At 42.5% G+C, this 14,577-nt stretch overlaps 1 protein-coding gene across 1 annotated transcript in view; it reads left to right on the top strand.

Moving 5' to 3' along the window:
* Positions 1-5,815: 5,815 nt before the first annotated feature.
* Positions 5,816-14,577, top strand: part of chpfa (chondroitin polymerizing factor a) — a 32,368-nt gene continuing 23,606 nt past the window's right edge. The window contains exon 1 of the mRNA XM_017724016.2: positions 5,816-6,501. Within this exon, the coding sequence (XP_017579505.1) occupies positions 6,230-6,501 (272 nt within the window). The 5' untranslated portion in view covers positions 5,816-6,229. The remainder of the gene's footprint in view (positions 6,502-14,577) is intronic.

The following is a 14,577-nucleotide window of genomic DNA, read 5'->3' as shown; positions in this document are numbered from 1 at the left end:
CTCAGTATATATTTAAATAATATTCATTTAAACATCTATTAAATGCAACTGAACTTAAAGTTTAATGTGAAAGACTGAATTATGTGTATCCCCAGACCTAAACCTCACCCTAAGCCTAAACCCAAGGCCTAATCTACACCTACTCCTACATCTAACCCTAACCTTAATGTTGTTTATTACCAGCTACTATAAGAAAAGTACCAGTTTCTTAATAATATACATGAAAATATACATAAAATATGGACCTATTAATAATGAATTCAGTAACCACTATGAATTAATGTGTACCTGCCACAAACTCGCTCATATCTAATATGAATGATTCAGTCATTGAATAAAAGGCTTATCGTTTCGTTGTGAGAGCGTGGAACAGAGCCCATGTACGGACCCTTACAGTTGAAAAGGTTTAAGTTTAAATAGTGTGTTTTTTTTTGTATGTGCCAAAAACATCCACATTTTATTTCATTGAATGGACACTAGAGTGTTCTAAATCTAGAACCTCACTTATATGACTTACAGATGCCTTTTCTGAAGTTACAGATCAGCTCAAGCACACAGAAGGAATGTAAGTACACTATTTATAGCTGTATGTTCTTAGTAATGCAGCTAGTTGATGGAAAAAAGCATGTGACATAAATTAAGATATCTTTATACTGGGATGGGCTGTGATGGAAAAATGATGGAAAAATGTAGCCCCTGATAGTCGGAGGCCGTGCCTTTCCATGAAGCTCTCGCAGGAGCGCACATCGCAGGCAGATGAGTGGAGGAGATAAGCTTTATACGCTCAGGTCATGCTTTACCCATTACAGCCTGACAAACGTCATACGTCCAACACAGGACCACAAAGCTTCATCTTTACATTCATAAACACCACTTTCCTTATTTATATCTCAGCTCTGCCGAGCCGAGGCAAATACTCACTCTGAGGGGATTAAACTAAACCAAATAATTATGATAATTATGTGTTTCCCCCTCAGAGATATTCAGGACTGCTGTAAAGAATGAGGTTATAAGTGCTATGGCTGGTGTGATGGGACCTGGCTTTCATCAAGTGGTTAAAAAAAAAAGCTAAATAAAAGTGTTAGTGTGAGTATTTGGCGCCACCTTGTGGTCGACTGCAAATGTTTCAGTTTTTTTATCACTCAGGCAAACCCCAAAAAATATAATCTAATAATCTGTGTAAAAGTACACGGTGGAGTGAAATTACATTCCTCCGGGAATGCCACGGAGCAACAAGGAACAAAAGAGTACAAAGTGTGAACGTGCAGACAAAAAAATAAGCTAGAAACAATAAATACGATAAATTAAACAGACAGACACAGTAAACAGACAGGACAGTGCAGCACCGACACTCCTCGTGAGTTTAAGGACCCGACTGCCTGAGGAATAAAGCCGTCACAGAGTCTGGCAGTGGTGGCACAGATGCTCCGGGATCTTCTGCCAGACTGCAGCGGTGAGTAAAGTCCGTGTGAGGGATGGACGGGGTCGTCCACAATGCTGGTGGCTTTCCGGATACAGCGTGTGGTGTAGATGTCCATGATGGAGGGGAGAGAGACCCCAATGATCTTCTCCGCTGTCCTTACCATACGCTGTAGGGTCTTGCGCTTGGAGGCCAAACCAGGCGATGATGCAGCTGCTCAGGACGCTCTCCACAGTCTCCCTGTAGAACATGGTGAGGATGGGAGGGGGGAGATGAGCCTTCTTCAGTCTCATCTAGAGTAGAGGCGCTGCTGGGCTCTCTTGGCTATGGAGCTGGTGTTGAGGAACCAGGTGAGGTTCTCTGTGATGCGGACACCGAGGAACTTGGTGCTCCTGACGATTTCCATAGCAGAGCCAGTGATGTTCAGTGGTGGGTGGTCACCTCGCACTCTTCGGAAGTCAACAACCATCTCCTTAGTTTGGTCCACATTCAGAGACAGCTTGTTGGCTCCGCACCAGTCCGTTAGCCGCTGCACCTCCTCTCTATTCGCCGACTCGTCATTCTTGCTGATCAGACCCACCACAGTCGTGTCATCAGCGAACTTGATAATAATAATAATAATAATAATAATAATCTTTATTTGTATAGCACCTTTCATACATACATGCAACTCAAAGTGCTTTACAGAATAAATAAAAAGAAAACAAATATAAGCAAAACACATTAAAAGAAATAAAGATAGAAGGAAACAAAATAAAATAATGAAATAAACTGAAAAAGATAAAATGAAAGAGATAGAACAGACAAAAGTTTCTTAACTAAAAGCAGATCTAAACAGAAAGGTTTTAAGATTACTCTTGAAGCTGTACAGGGATGTAATGCCTCTTAGCTCCTCAGGAAGAGAGTTCCAAAGCTTTGGGCCGTAGTGGCTAAAAGCACCCTCGCCAATCTTTAACCGGGTTTTAGGAATCACCAGTAGATTACTGTTTGAAGACCTGAGAGACCTGACAGGAACATATCTCACCATCATTTCACTGAGGTAAAGAGGAGCAAGACCATGAAGACATTTAAAAACCATCACCAGAACCTTAAAATCTATTCTAAAACTGACAGGTAACCAGTGCAGTGAGTGGAGTGCAGGTGTAATATGATCTCTCTTTCTTCTCCGGGTCAAGACCCTTGCAGCAGCATTCTGAACTCGCTGTAGGTGAGAGATAGAGCTCTTTGGGAGAGCAGATAAAACAGCGTTGCAATAATCTAACCTTGATGTGATAAATGCATGGACAAGTTTTTCACTATCAGCAGGAGAGAGCATATCTCGGACCTTAGCGATGTTTCTAAGGTGAAAATAAGCTGTCTTGCATGTAGTCATGATGTGTGATTTAAAGCTGAGCTCATTATCAAAAGTGACGCCCAAGTTCTTAACACATTGTTTGGCCTTCAGATTCATTTGATTTAAATAAGTCTGAACATCATTCTTTTGTGAATCACTGCCAATAACAAGAACCTCTGTCTTCTCTTTATTTAATTGCAGAAAATTGTCTGACATCCATGTCTGTATATCACCTATGCACTCAAACAGTGAGCTAATTGATTTTAGGGCTTTAGGTTCTAAAGAAATGTAAAGTTGAGTGTCATCTGCATATTGATGATAACTAATACCATGTTTGTTAATGATATGCGGTAATGGAAGCATATATAGGTTGAACAGTAAAGGCCCAAGAATTGATCCTTGGGGAACGCCACAAGTTATTTTTTGACGTGTGGAGGAAGAGGTACCTAATGCAACATAGTAATCGCGCCCAGTTAGATACGATCTAAACCAGTCTAAGACTAAGCCACTAAGGCCTACCCAGCTCTGTAGTCGATCAATAAGTATTTCATGATCAACAGTGTCAAAAGCAGCGCTTAAATCTAGGAGAAAAAGGACTGAGAGTTTGCCTGCATCTTTATTCAATCTCAGGTCATTTACTACCCTAACTAGTGCTGTTTCAGTGCTATGGAGAGCTCTGAAACCGGACTGAAAAGTGTCATTTATTTGGTTTACTTTAACATAATCATTCAACTGGGTTGACACAACTTTTTCAATGATTTTGCTAAGAAAAGGAAGGTTAGATATAGGTCGATAATTATTGAGAAATGTGGGATCAAGATTTCTGTTCTTTAGTAGTGGTTTAACCACTGCAGTTTTAAGAATATTAGGGAATTCTCCCAGTTGCAAAGACTGATTAACAATCATTAGAACTTCATTAGATAATGAGCTCAGAACCTGCTTGAAAAAGCATGTTGGTAGAGGGTCCAGTTCACATGTAGAGGATTTAAGTGATGAAATCACGTCAAATAGTGTTACCATGTCAACTTCCTTGAAGTAAGACATATTACAGTTAGGATGACTAACTGATATCAGGGCTGGTAGTCTATTAGTGCTTGTTGCTATATTCTGCCTTAAATTAGTAATCTTGTCCCTAAAAAATATTGCAAACTCATCACATTTTTCAACTGAAACGGATTCAGGGAAGACATGGGAGGTGGGGTTTACTAGCCGATCTATACTTCTGAACAGGGCAGCTGAGTTATTACTGGTTGAGTCGATTAAGGTAGAGTAATAGTTTTTCCGTGCTGATTTCACTTCACTGTTGTAAGTCTGTAATGTTGTTTTATAGATATCAAAATGTACTACCAATTTTGACCTTCGCCAACGATGATGTGGTTTGAGCTGGACTTTGCAGTGCAGTCGCAAGTCAGTAGAGTGAACTGCAGTGGACTGAGCACACAGCCCTGAGGGACACCGGTGCTCAGTGTGGTGGTGCTGGAGATGATATTTCCCATCCTGACTAACTGAGGTCTCTCAGATAGGAAATCCAGGATCCAGTTACAGAGGGAGGCGTTCAGGTCCAGCAGGCTCAGTTTTCCAATCAGCTGCTGAGGAATGATGGTGTTGAACACTGAACTGAAGTCTATGAACACACACACACACACACACACACACACACACACACACACACACATTTTCTAAGCCGCTTCTCCCTCAGGGTGAAATCTCATTAAAAGGTGTGTTTAGGTCCTGCTCTGCTGTATGATTTGTACCTCTCCATCCTGTATGCCTTTGAAAATAATACTTCCAATGTTATCTTATCTCAAAACTCTCATAGAACAATTTCTCAGGCATCAGGACATCTGACCATTTGGTGTATTAGCTTCCTGTGGGGGACCTGTGTGCACAAATCCAACTCTTTAACATATGAATTTGAAAATTTAGAAATTTTGCTGGAGGATCTCCCTTAAAGGGTCAAAATCATGGAAGACTGAATTTCTGCTCTCCTCTTTGAAATAGAAAGACTTTGATGTAGTGTCTGAACACTGCTTAACTAAACTAAGCTGCAAATCAACTCATTTTCAATGACCATAAACCATATCTCAACCAATAGGCCACGTGCACCCCCAGTCATCTCTCAGGGGCGCTGCAGCCGAGAGTGTTGCGTCCTCCTTCTCAAAGCACAGTGGACCTCCCTGCAGGGTGTGGCGTCAATTCTCCCACTACTAGGAGTGGCGACAACAGCAGGTGAAGGTGCTCATTCGGCCACCCGCTGTATCGTAGACACCCTCAAAGGTGCTGCTCCTGTTTGCTGAAGCCCCAAATCTCGGCCTTGGCCATCCACGCTGCTGCTGCCTGCTCAAAACATTGGTGGGGCTGCCACACTGCACGACTCACAGTTTGCATCCGCCTTGCAGTGCTGTCTCCACTTTCATGGCCTATTGCTGTGCTCTGTTTGTAGTGCATTTCCACTCCAGACTGCAGGGGGGGGCTGCTATCCCACCTCTGACACCACTGTGGCACTGGTATGATTGTGCTGTGATAAGTGCTCTTTTAATAAACACCAGCCAGAAGGGCAAATACAAAGCACTGAACTTACGGGGTGAGGTCACCACCACCACCTGTGGGTTCCACCCCCCACTGTGACAAACCCCCAACACAAACCACCCACAACCCCACATAAACCAGGTGTTTGCATACATACAGTGATCACTTTACAACAGAAGGAAAAACATACTTCACTCTTAATGCAAGTCAATGTAATCTGACTTTTTTCCATGCAATTTTGGGCCATTTCTTTTTGGGTTCATTCATTATGAAATTTACACACAATATATTAGACAAGACAATATCACACGTGCCGCACTATTTAAGCAGTTTAGCCCCACCTATTAATAAGAAGGGTCTCACACTGCACAATACAGAGTGACCAATCTGACCAGAGATAATTCACATATGTCAGTCTTAACAGCACATTAGTAAAGACAGACACTGGGAGATGATTATGTTGTTGATTAAAGTTGCATGAAACTGCACAAAAGTTGCATGAAGTTGTTTTCATGGGACCTAAAAGATCAGACACAATGAAAATGCAGGATATGGGCCCTTTAATGTGAGAATGCGGCTCCACAGCGCCCTCTGGCGAAACCACAACAATCCACATATAATAGGCTTTACAATAAGCGATGCTGAGAAGAAGCGGAAATGCAGATGGAAACAAAGCGGCGCTCTGACAGAGTCCGGGCGATCAGCGGGGTGCAGAGCGGGTGCTGAGCGCTGGTGTCCGAGCAGAGCTGCTCTTCTCCTGCCCGCCTGCATGCGTGGTAATGTGGGCGGGCCGTCGGAGCGCCGACGCTGAGGAAGAGGATCCACAGCCCGGAGAGCCAGAAGCTCCAGCTGCGCTCCGACGCCGCGGGACGTCTCTTCATGTTTGCTGCCCGTCTGGGTCGATCTTTCCCTCGCGAGGTGCGGATTAGCCCCGCTCCTGGTGCGCCATGAGGGTCGGGAGATATCTGGGTCTGGTCAGGCCCGTAGGTCCGGTGGTGGTGGGGATCTCTCTGGGGTTCACCCTGAGCCTGCTGAGCGTGAGCTGGGTAGAAGAACCGTGTGACCTCGACCCAGTGGTCACCCTGCTCCAGGATGGCGGTGTGGCTGCCAGAAAACCCAGCTCAATTTCCACTGGACACGAAGAAGGAAACGAGAACTTTCAGCCGCGGATCTTAACGTACGAGCCCGTCCAGCAGGCTCAGCCCAGGAAGATCTTCAGGTTGGTGCTTTTGTTGATGTTCTGGCCGATTCTTGGCCTTCATGTTCAGATGACTTCAGATACACCCTGTTTAATTCTAAGAGTTGGGGGCGGGGTTATTAGTGATTAGTAACTGCTACTAATCATTCAGTAATTATTTGATTCATTCACTATTCATTAGTCAGTATTCAGTAAATGATTCATCCAGTAACCCCTAGTCTTAACTAATTCACAGAAGTTCCAGAATAATTTACAGTAGATACTAAATAATTTATAGTAGATACTGAATAATTCACAGTTCATACTAATTTATAGTAGATACTGAATAACACAGTACATACTAAGCACTTCGCAGTAGATACTAAATAATTTACAGTAAATTCTAAATAATTTATAGTACATACTGAATAACTCACAATAGATACTAAATAATCTATAGCAGATACTATATACTTCACAGTAGATACTGAATACTTCACAATATATGCTAAATAATTTATAGTTTTATAGTTAGTTAAAGTTAGTTAGTTTTATAGTTAGTTAAAGTTTAAATAATTTATAATATATACTACATACTTCATAATAGGTACCAAATACTTCACAGGTGATACTAGATACATACTTAATTATTCATAGTAGGTGTTAGTGGTGAATTATATGGGGATGTTTTAGTGTTATTCTAAAGAATCATGTCACAATATGCTTTTCTATGGCATATATGTTTGATATAATCAATATTTAAAGAACATCGACTAACTACGTTTCATTGGAAGATAAGAATAATTAGGCCTTTTTAACTGGATTTAGTGCAGCACAGTTTGTAAAACATTGAATAAAAATCATTGTAGTTGTAAGTTTATAATTCTTACAGCATTTTCATATGAGGCTCTACAGGTTCTGAATAAATTACAGTAGATACTAATAATTCATAGATGCATTCTTTTGTAAATACTTAAAGGATACATGTAAAGTACGGAGCCCTGCTGGTGACAATCCTGTATAAAGAAAAATAACAGGTGACCATGCATTAGGATCTCATTCCCACCCGTAAATATGGTGTGGCCATGCATTATTTTTATTTATACAGGAGGTCACCAACAGGGTTCTGTACATTTCAGCACTTCTTTGACTTGGTAAGGAATGGGAATGAAATCATGCCTTATGGCTAAGGCTTAATAATCTTGATCCCACACCTTACTAAGCCATGGCCACGACTTAATTATGTCGTTCCCATGCTTTACTGAGTTGTGGCCATGCATTATCATTATTTATTAGGCATGTCACCAGCAGGTCTCCACAGAAACATAAACTTTGGATCTAAAACTCAACTCAGTCATTTGTTTTCTGCTTAACCTCTTCAACTCCTCGGGACCACCGGTGGGTCCAAACCGCACTCGGTCGTGTTCTGCATAACGTTCATACTCCATAAGCTCCATTCAGAAGCTGGGCGTCGTGTGAGGCTGTAGCTCTTCTCTCCAGTCTAATAGACGGTGACGTCATTTTAAACCCTTATAATAAAAGAAGCTGAACTTTGTTTTTCTACTGAAAGTCGAGCCGTTTTTCCCCAAATCTGGGCTCTAAACTATAAACAGACGGCGTCTCTTCAGTGATCTGCTCTGGAAACATCACTTTTAGAAAACAACACAAAGATATGTGGAGATCATAAAACACACGTTCTGTTCATTTGAGGGGAACTTTTACAAATAAATAAATAAATAAATAAAATAAAAATGTACATCTATTTCATGCAGTTACTGAATAATTTGCCTTACGATTTGGTCACGAAAATTCAGATGGACAAACCAAAATATAAGATCAAGAGACCCTTATTAGTCCCACAAACGGGGAAATTTCACCTCCGCATTTAACCCATCCATGCAGTGAAACACCACATACACACTAGTGGGCAGTACGCACACTTGCCCGGAGTGGTGGGCAGCCCTATCCGCAGCGCCCGGGGAGCAGGTGTCTTGCACAAGGACACATCAGACATGTACTGTCAATCTGTGGCTTCAAACCGGCGACCTTCCGGTCACGGGGCTGGTTCCCTACCCTCCATCCCACGACTGCCCCTGAAATATACCCTGGAGAATAAGAGGCTAATCATTTACCTCTAGAGATTTTTCACCACTCACTTAAGGTAAAAGTCAAAACTTAAGACCGAAATTCAGACGTTAATTAAGATCTAATGGCCCGGTGCTCAGCAGCGAGTCTCCTGTGGTTTTTCTCATGCTTTCTTTCCCACCGTCGCCTTGTGGGACGTCCCAGTGGAAATTCCCCAAAGGTTCTGAGTCTTGTGCCTGTTAGTCTCTCCAAACCTGCTGCAGAAGAGCTACCCACTCCATTCTGTGGGGCATGTTGGCATAATTTGTGTGTAAATTGAATTATTTTCCACATCTGGGAAGCGAGAGTCGCCTTCCAGGGACTAATGCTGCAGTATTCCGGGAGCATGTTGACACGGGCCTGTGGGTAAAATTATGTAAGAGGAGATTAAAAGTCGGAGGATATGTTATCTTCTTTAAATTTTGGCTGCAGGCATGTAGTCACAGATTAATAATCCAGGACAGGGTTTTCAGCCTGGATTTTTTATATATAATCGGAGAAAATGTGGTTATGTAATAATATTCCTGTAATCACTTTATTTAGAACGTTCCAGTCAATTTCCCGTTAATTACAGGCTATACATTTTTCAGGAGAAGAAAAGAGGCTGAAGCACATATTTAACAGAAAATGACACAGCAGCCTCAACAGCTAAATCGAATCTCAGATGTCCGAGTGTTCAGTGAGTCCTGCTTTCCCTTCATTCCAGCTTCCGTTCTTCTCAGGAGCCTCACTTTCAGCTCCTCAAAGAACCTGCAGACACGCCTCCAAAGCTCAGTCTGAGAAGCTGGTTGATTTTCTGAAGTGATCAAACCCATTCAGTGGTGTTGAGGTCTGGACTCTGGGGCGGTCAGTCCATCGTCCAGCTTCTTTGTTTGATGTCTCCGTCTCCTTTTCTCAGTGAGGTTCTTCTTGATCAGCTACACGTCCTTTCAGACCCACAGCGCTGAGTGGTCTTCTCACAGTGGAATGATGGACAGAAACTCCTGTGGATGTTTTCAGATCTGAAGCAGCTTGATCTTCTCCTCTCTCTCAGAGATCAAAGCTTTCAGTGCTGTTTATCTGATGGGGGCAGTTTTGGTGTCGACCAGCTCTTCCAGGTGGTTGTTAGGAGCCCCATTTACTCCGTAGCGTTTAGCCAATTTTTGAGGTTTCGTTTTGGAAAGACACGTATTTGCCTTTGACTTTTTCTTTTATTATGTGAGTGGATTATCTTACATCTGTTCTCCTCAGAAACATCACCAGAACAATGACCTTAAATGCCGTTTTGACTAGTAATGAAATCAATGACAGACTTTTTCACAGAATTGATATCGATAATTTTGTCTTTAGTTACGTAGAGGAATCAGGTGAATTCAGCGCTGCAGTAGTCACTGTGTTACAGTAGTGTAGGTTATTGTTGTCTTACTCCGTGTAATTAATTGTCTGATCATGATATAAACTGTTGCCTCTCTTTGAAGAAGTGAAAACACAGTGGGAGCTGTATTTCCAGACCGTATGTGTCACTGATTATCCAGAGAAACTCGAACCTGTTAATCTCGTTTGGGGTGAAATGTCACACTTGTGTCCGAGCCAGCGAGTGTGGTATGTCTGTGAAGTGGAGCATTCAGATAATACCAGTCTGTCCTCATTCAGGCCGGCTGCTGGCAAACACAGCCTGGGTGGGATGAGTGCAGAGAGTAACATCTCAACATTACTGCTGTTCACAAATCTGTGTAGTTACTGTGCTCAGAAAGAAACATGTCACTCTAAGGCCAGGACGCAAGGACGTGAGCGCTAATGCTCAGTCAACACATTGCAAACGCTCGGTCCTTCTGTACAAACCCTCCGCGCGTTCTTACGTTGCTGTGGAGGTTAAAACTCTCAATACCGAAGGGGGCAGTAGAGGACCGATCAGAGAGGGACCTACTCTTATTCCAGCAGGCTCACTGGCTAAACATGGAGAGGTAGAGGAGAGTGAGCTGCTTTACCTCCTCTCTTGGATTGGAAATGCGATAGTTAGTCATATTTTTATGCCGTCTTTGCGTGAGACTTAAGTGGCCGTCTGTTATGGCAGTTGAGAAGCCTTAGATGCACTGCAGTCTGAACAGTCAGATCAGAATTTTACGTCAGTATAACTCCGTCCTCATCATAATTCCGCATACGGGAATGGAAAATTTTCCACCTGTTATATGGTTATGCTTAAAACGTTCAGTTTTGGAGGAGCAGAACAAACGCAGCCAAATCAAACTAACAGCTATTCAATGTTTTCACTATTAGGGATGTAACGTGGGGCGGCACGGTGGCGTGGTGGGTAGCGCTGTCGTCTCACAGTGAGGAGGGCCTGGGTTCGATTCCCCGGCCGGGTGACCAGGGTCCTCTCTGTGTCTGTCTGTCTGCCCTGCGATGGACTGGCGACCTGTCCAGGGTGTATCCTCCCTTCCACCCGATGACCTTCTGAGGGAGAAGCAGCTTAGGAAACGGATGGGATGTAACGTAACGGTGGGCCCATGGTTCGGTGTGTGTCACGGTGACTGACGAGGCCTGGTTTCTGACTCTGCTGTGGGAAATCAAAGAGAGAAAAACGTTTACAAATAAAATTGATTCTCAGCTTTGCCAGTCTGTAGGTGCTTCACCTTCGCTATGTATTAAAGGTAGCTAGAGCGGCTGACTATGATGACTATGATGTGTGATCAGAAAGCAGACGCTTGCGGTTAAAGATCAAAAATGAAGCTTTCTTGGGGAATCGTAGATGCAGAGAGGAGTCAGGAGACAGGCAGGGGTCAAGTCCAGGATACACAGCAGAACAAGAAAGGCAAGGCAAGGCAGAGTCCACAAAACAGGTGATGAGCCAAAACCATGAATCCGAAAACCAGGCAACAGTAAAATAAGGTCCAAAAATCAGAGTCGGGAGTAAAAACACGCAGGAAATCGGAACACGATCAAGGTCGGAACAGAAATAACGGGAAAACAACACTTCACAGCTAAACTATTCGTATATACTAACTATCAGCGTCATGTGACAAACACCACAGCTGTGGACAGTTAGTATTCAGACGATCGGGACCTCTGATAAAATGATGAGGAGAGGTCTGGAGAGATGTGACTCCCCTGAGGAGTCTGGGAAATGGAGTTTTGGTCCGTATCCGAACTGTTTGCAGGCGTGACACTGTCTTTATCAGTTAGTTTACAATTTGACTCCATGATGTTTCATTCTGAGTTCGTGGCTTTTCTTGAGTTGACACCAGACTTCGCACGACTTTTGAGTGTTTGGTCATTTAGCCGAGTGTTTATGTTGCTCATCCTCTGCAGGGAGAGCAGTGTTTAATCCCAGCATAGAGATACACACTAGCCTTCTAATGCTCTGTGGCAGCGATGTAATGACGTCTCTCCGGTGCTGCGTCTGCATAATTATACTATATCATTATACTGCCTACTCTCCCTCTCTTGTGTTATTTACCTTATATTTATCTATTTTAATAACAGCTCTTGGGTGTAAACTGGACCATGAGATCTTAATTTCGTTCCACCTCATGTACCATGTGATGCGAATGACAATAAAATCTCCTTGAATCCTTGAATCCTTGAATCAGGTGTAGCAGCAGCATTTAAGTACAACACTAGTGCACTTACCTGCCTCCTGTTATTAACCTCATAGAACTGCAACACAGATCAGGCCAAATAGATGTAATAAACTGACCGACTGTCAATCTTGTTTGGAGAAAAAGTTCCCAGTCTTGCCCGTTTTATGTTTCTGGTGTGTATCTGTAGTTTTTACCTTAAACAGTAAATAAAACGGAAAAGAAACTGTAATAAAACAGGTCAGCAATACTGTTCCTGTGTTTGGTTTGTATCCAGGTTTTGATGGACGTGCAGCTTGTTTAGTCCTGATCTCATTGCAGTTTTATTTATGGTGAACTGGCAGAATGTGCAGTGGTTCCCACTAAGACTTTACAGCCTCCGTCACTCACAGCAGCACAATAAAAAAGAGGAAAGTGTAGAGTGTGGAGGTTTTTCCTCTGCAGGCATCTCTGCGTGGGTTTATAGAGTTTTATACTCAGCTGTTTTGTTTCTCCATTTCAGCCTTGGCAAAGTTTGCAAAGCTGCTTTACTGTCCTGTCAGCAAACACCATTAACACCGTTAACACCACTAAACGAATCAGCGTCCCGTACATGGACAGTGCCGTTACATTTTATTATACACTCTCAGAATTAAAGGTACTAAACTGTCACTGGGACAGTGCCCCCTCGTCACTGGGGTGGGACCCTCAAGGGTTCATCTCAGTGCCTTTAGTCAGGGAACATAACTGAACCATAATGATCTGTTCTAAGCTGGACTGACTCCACACACCCCGCCTCGCCTCCAGGCTTTTATTCTACTGCTCTGTTTTAAAACATTCGGTTATGTAAAGGAACAAATACCAACTTTTCACCTGGAGGAACTGATTTAAGCTCCACAATCAGACCTTAAACCCACTGTAGAACCTCTGAGGGAACATTTACACTTGGACCTTGATGAACGAAAAATGTGCAGCCTGATACAGTTTTCAGAAAAACAGTCTTTTAAAACGTGGATATTTCTTTAAAAATTCAGAAATTGGCACGGAATTAAGGTCTTGCAGACTAAAGCCCTGTTGGAGCTGGATTAGTTTTACCTGGGAGATGCTAAACTTTGACTGACTACTGAAGAAATCTGTGATTTTAGTCCAGTATGAATCTGTAACGTTTGTAGTTTTTACAGTCTGCAAAGTAATCATTCCGAGCGAGTTACCTTCTGTAATTTACTGAGCTGGGAGGTGCCTCAGAAATGAGGGGACTTCTCAATAATCTAGCCTCATAACAAAATCTCCGCCTCCATTATTTCTTTTTTTTAATTTGTCTGTAACCTGAAGATGAGGCTAACGGCTCAATGGAGCTTTATTTGACACAATTCCTTAATTCTCAAGTAACTACTGACATGAAATCAGCATTTGCATTTTGGGTTTATTTATTTATTGACATATTTAACATTTCGATCGTTTAACATGGTGGTAATGCGTTGGCGATGTTAACAGGTAGCCAATTAGGTCCAATTCAATTCAACTTTATTGTTATTATACATATAGAGTTCGGGCTACTTCTCCAGTGCATGACCATTAACACAAGGACCTCCTGACTCATAGATCTCTAGACTGATCTCTGACTCTTGCCGTGTTACCAGACCACATGTTTTAGATTATGGTGTCTTTGTGGAGGCGGCGAGGCCTTGAAGGTGAGGACACGCAGATCTGCTAGTGTTTACTCATTTGGTACAAAGGAGACAATCGTTACTGCTTCAATAAGAGATCTTATAAAACAGTTTGTGGGAGCTGAATCCTGAGATTTCAAGCTTTCTAAGCATGAATTGCATCACCGAGTGTGTTTACATGCACTTCATAATCCAATCACTGCAGAAAATCTGATTTTAATGGCGATAATGGAGAAACTAATCTAATAGATGAAGAATATTTAAATCCGTAATTTCTTCAAGCAGGCATTTGGTTTTGGTGTCGCTCCAGAAGTGTTTTGCTGCATCTTATGTCAACACTGCGTGCTTATTTCCGGTAGAGCAGTCGGTTTTCACACATGCGCAGTTTACATGCACTGAGAAATCTGATCACTGAGATATAATCAAGCCTCTTTTGTCAGATTTCTTAATCGGATTTTTTGCATGTGAAGGCATTCACTGTATTGCTACAAGATTTGCTTAAAATGATGTTTAAAAGAACGTGAGTATGTGCTTCAGTGGAAGTGTGCTGGCACCGGTACAGGGATCTAGATAAGATTGACAGTGTTTTTGAGCCGATGTTGAGACGTATAATTGCTCACAGGTTTCTCTGTATGAGTACTGACACCACTCTTCTGATTTCTGTGGTAGTAATTTTAGGGGAATATTAACAGAATGCTTGAGTGTGCGTCCCTATTAATCAGTCATGTGCTTAGAGTGCACTAGGAGCATCGACACGAACATGCTCATCAGTGTGAACGACGTTTTCCATT

The sequence above is a fragment of the Pygocentrus nattereri genome, chromosome 6 (genome assembly GCF_015220715.1).
Source record: "Pygocentrus nattereri isolate fPygNat1 chromosome 6, fPygNat1.pri, whole genome shotgun sequence".
NCBI classification, from domain to species: domain Eukaryota; kingdom Metazoa; phylum Chordata; class Actinopteri; order Characiformes; family Serrasalmidae; genus Pygocentrus; species Pygocentrus nattereri.
The sequence above is the reverse complement of the archived record's forward strand: the minus strand, read 5'-3'. Positions and strand labels throughout refer to the sequence as shown.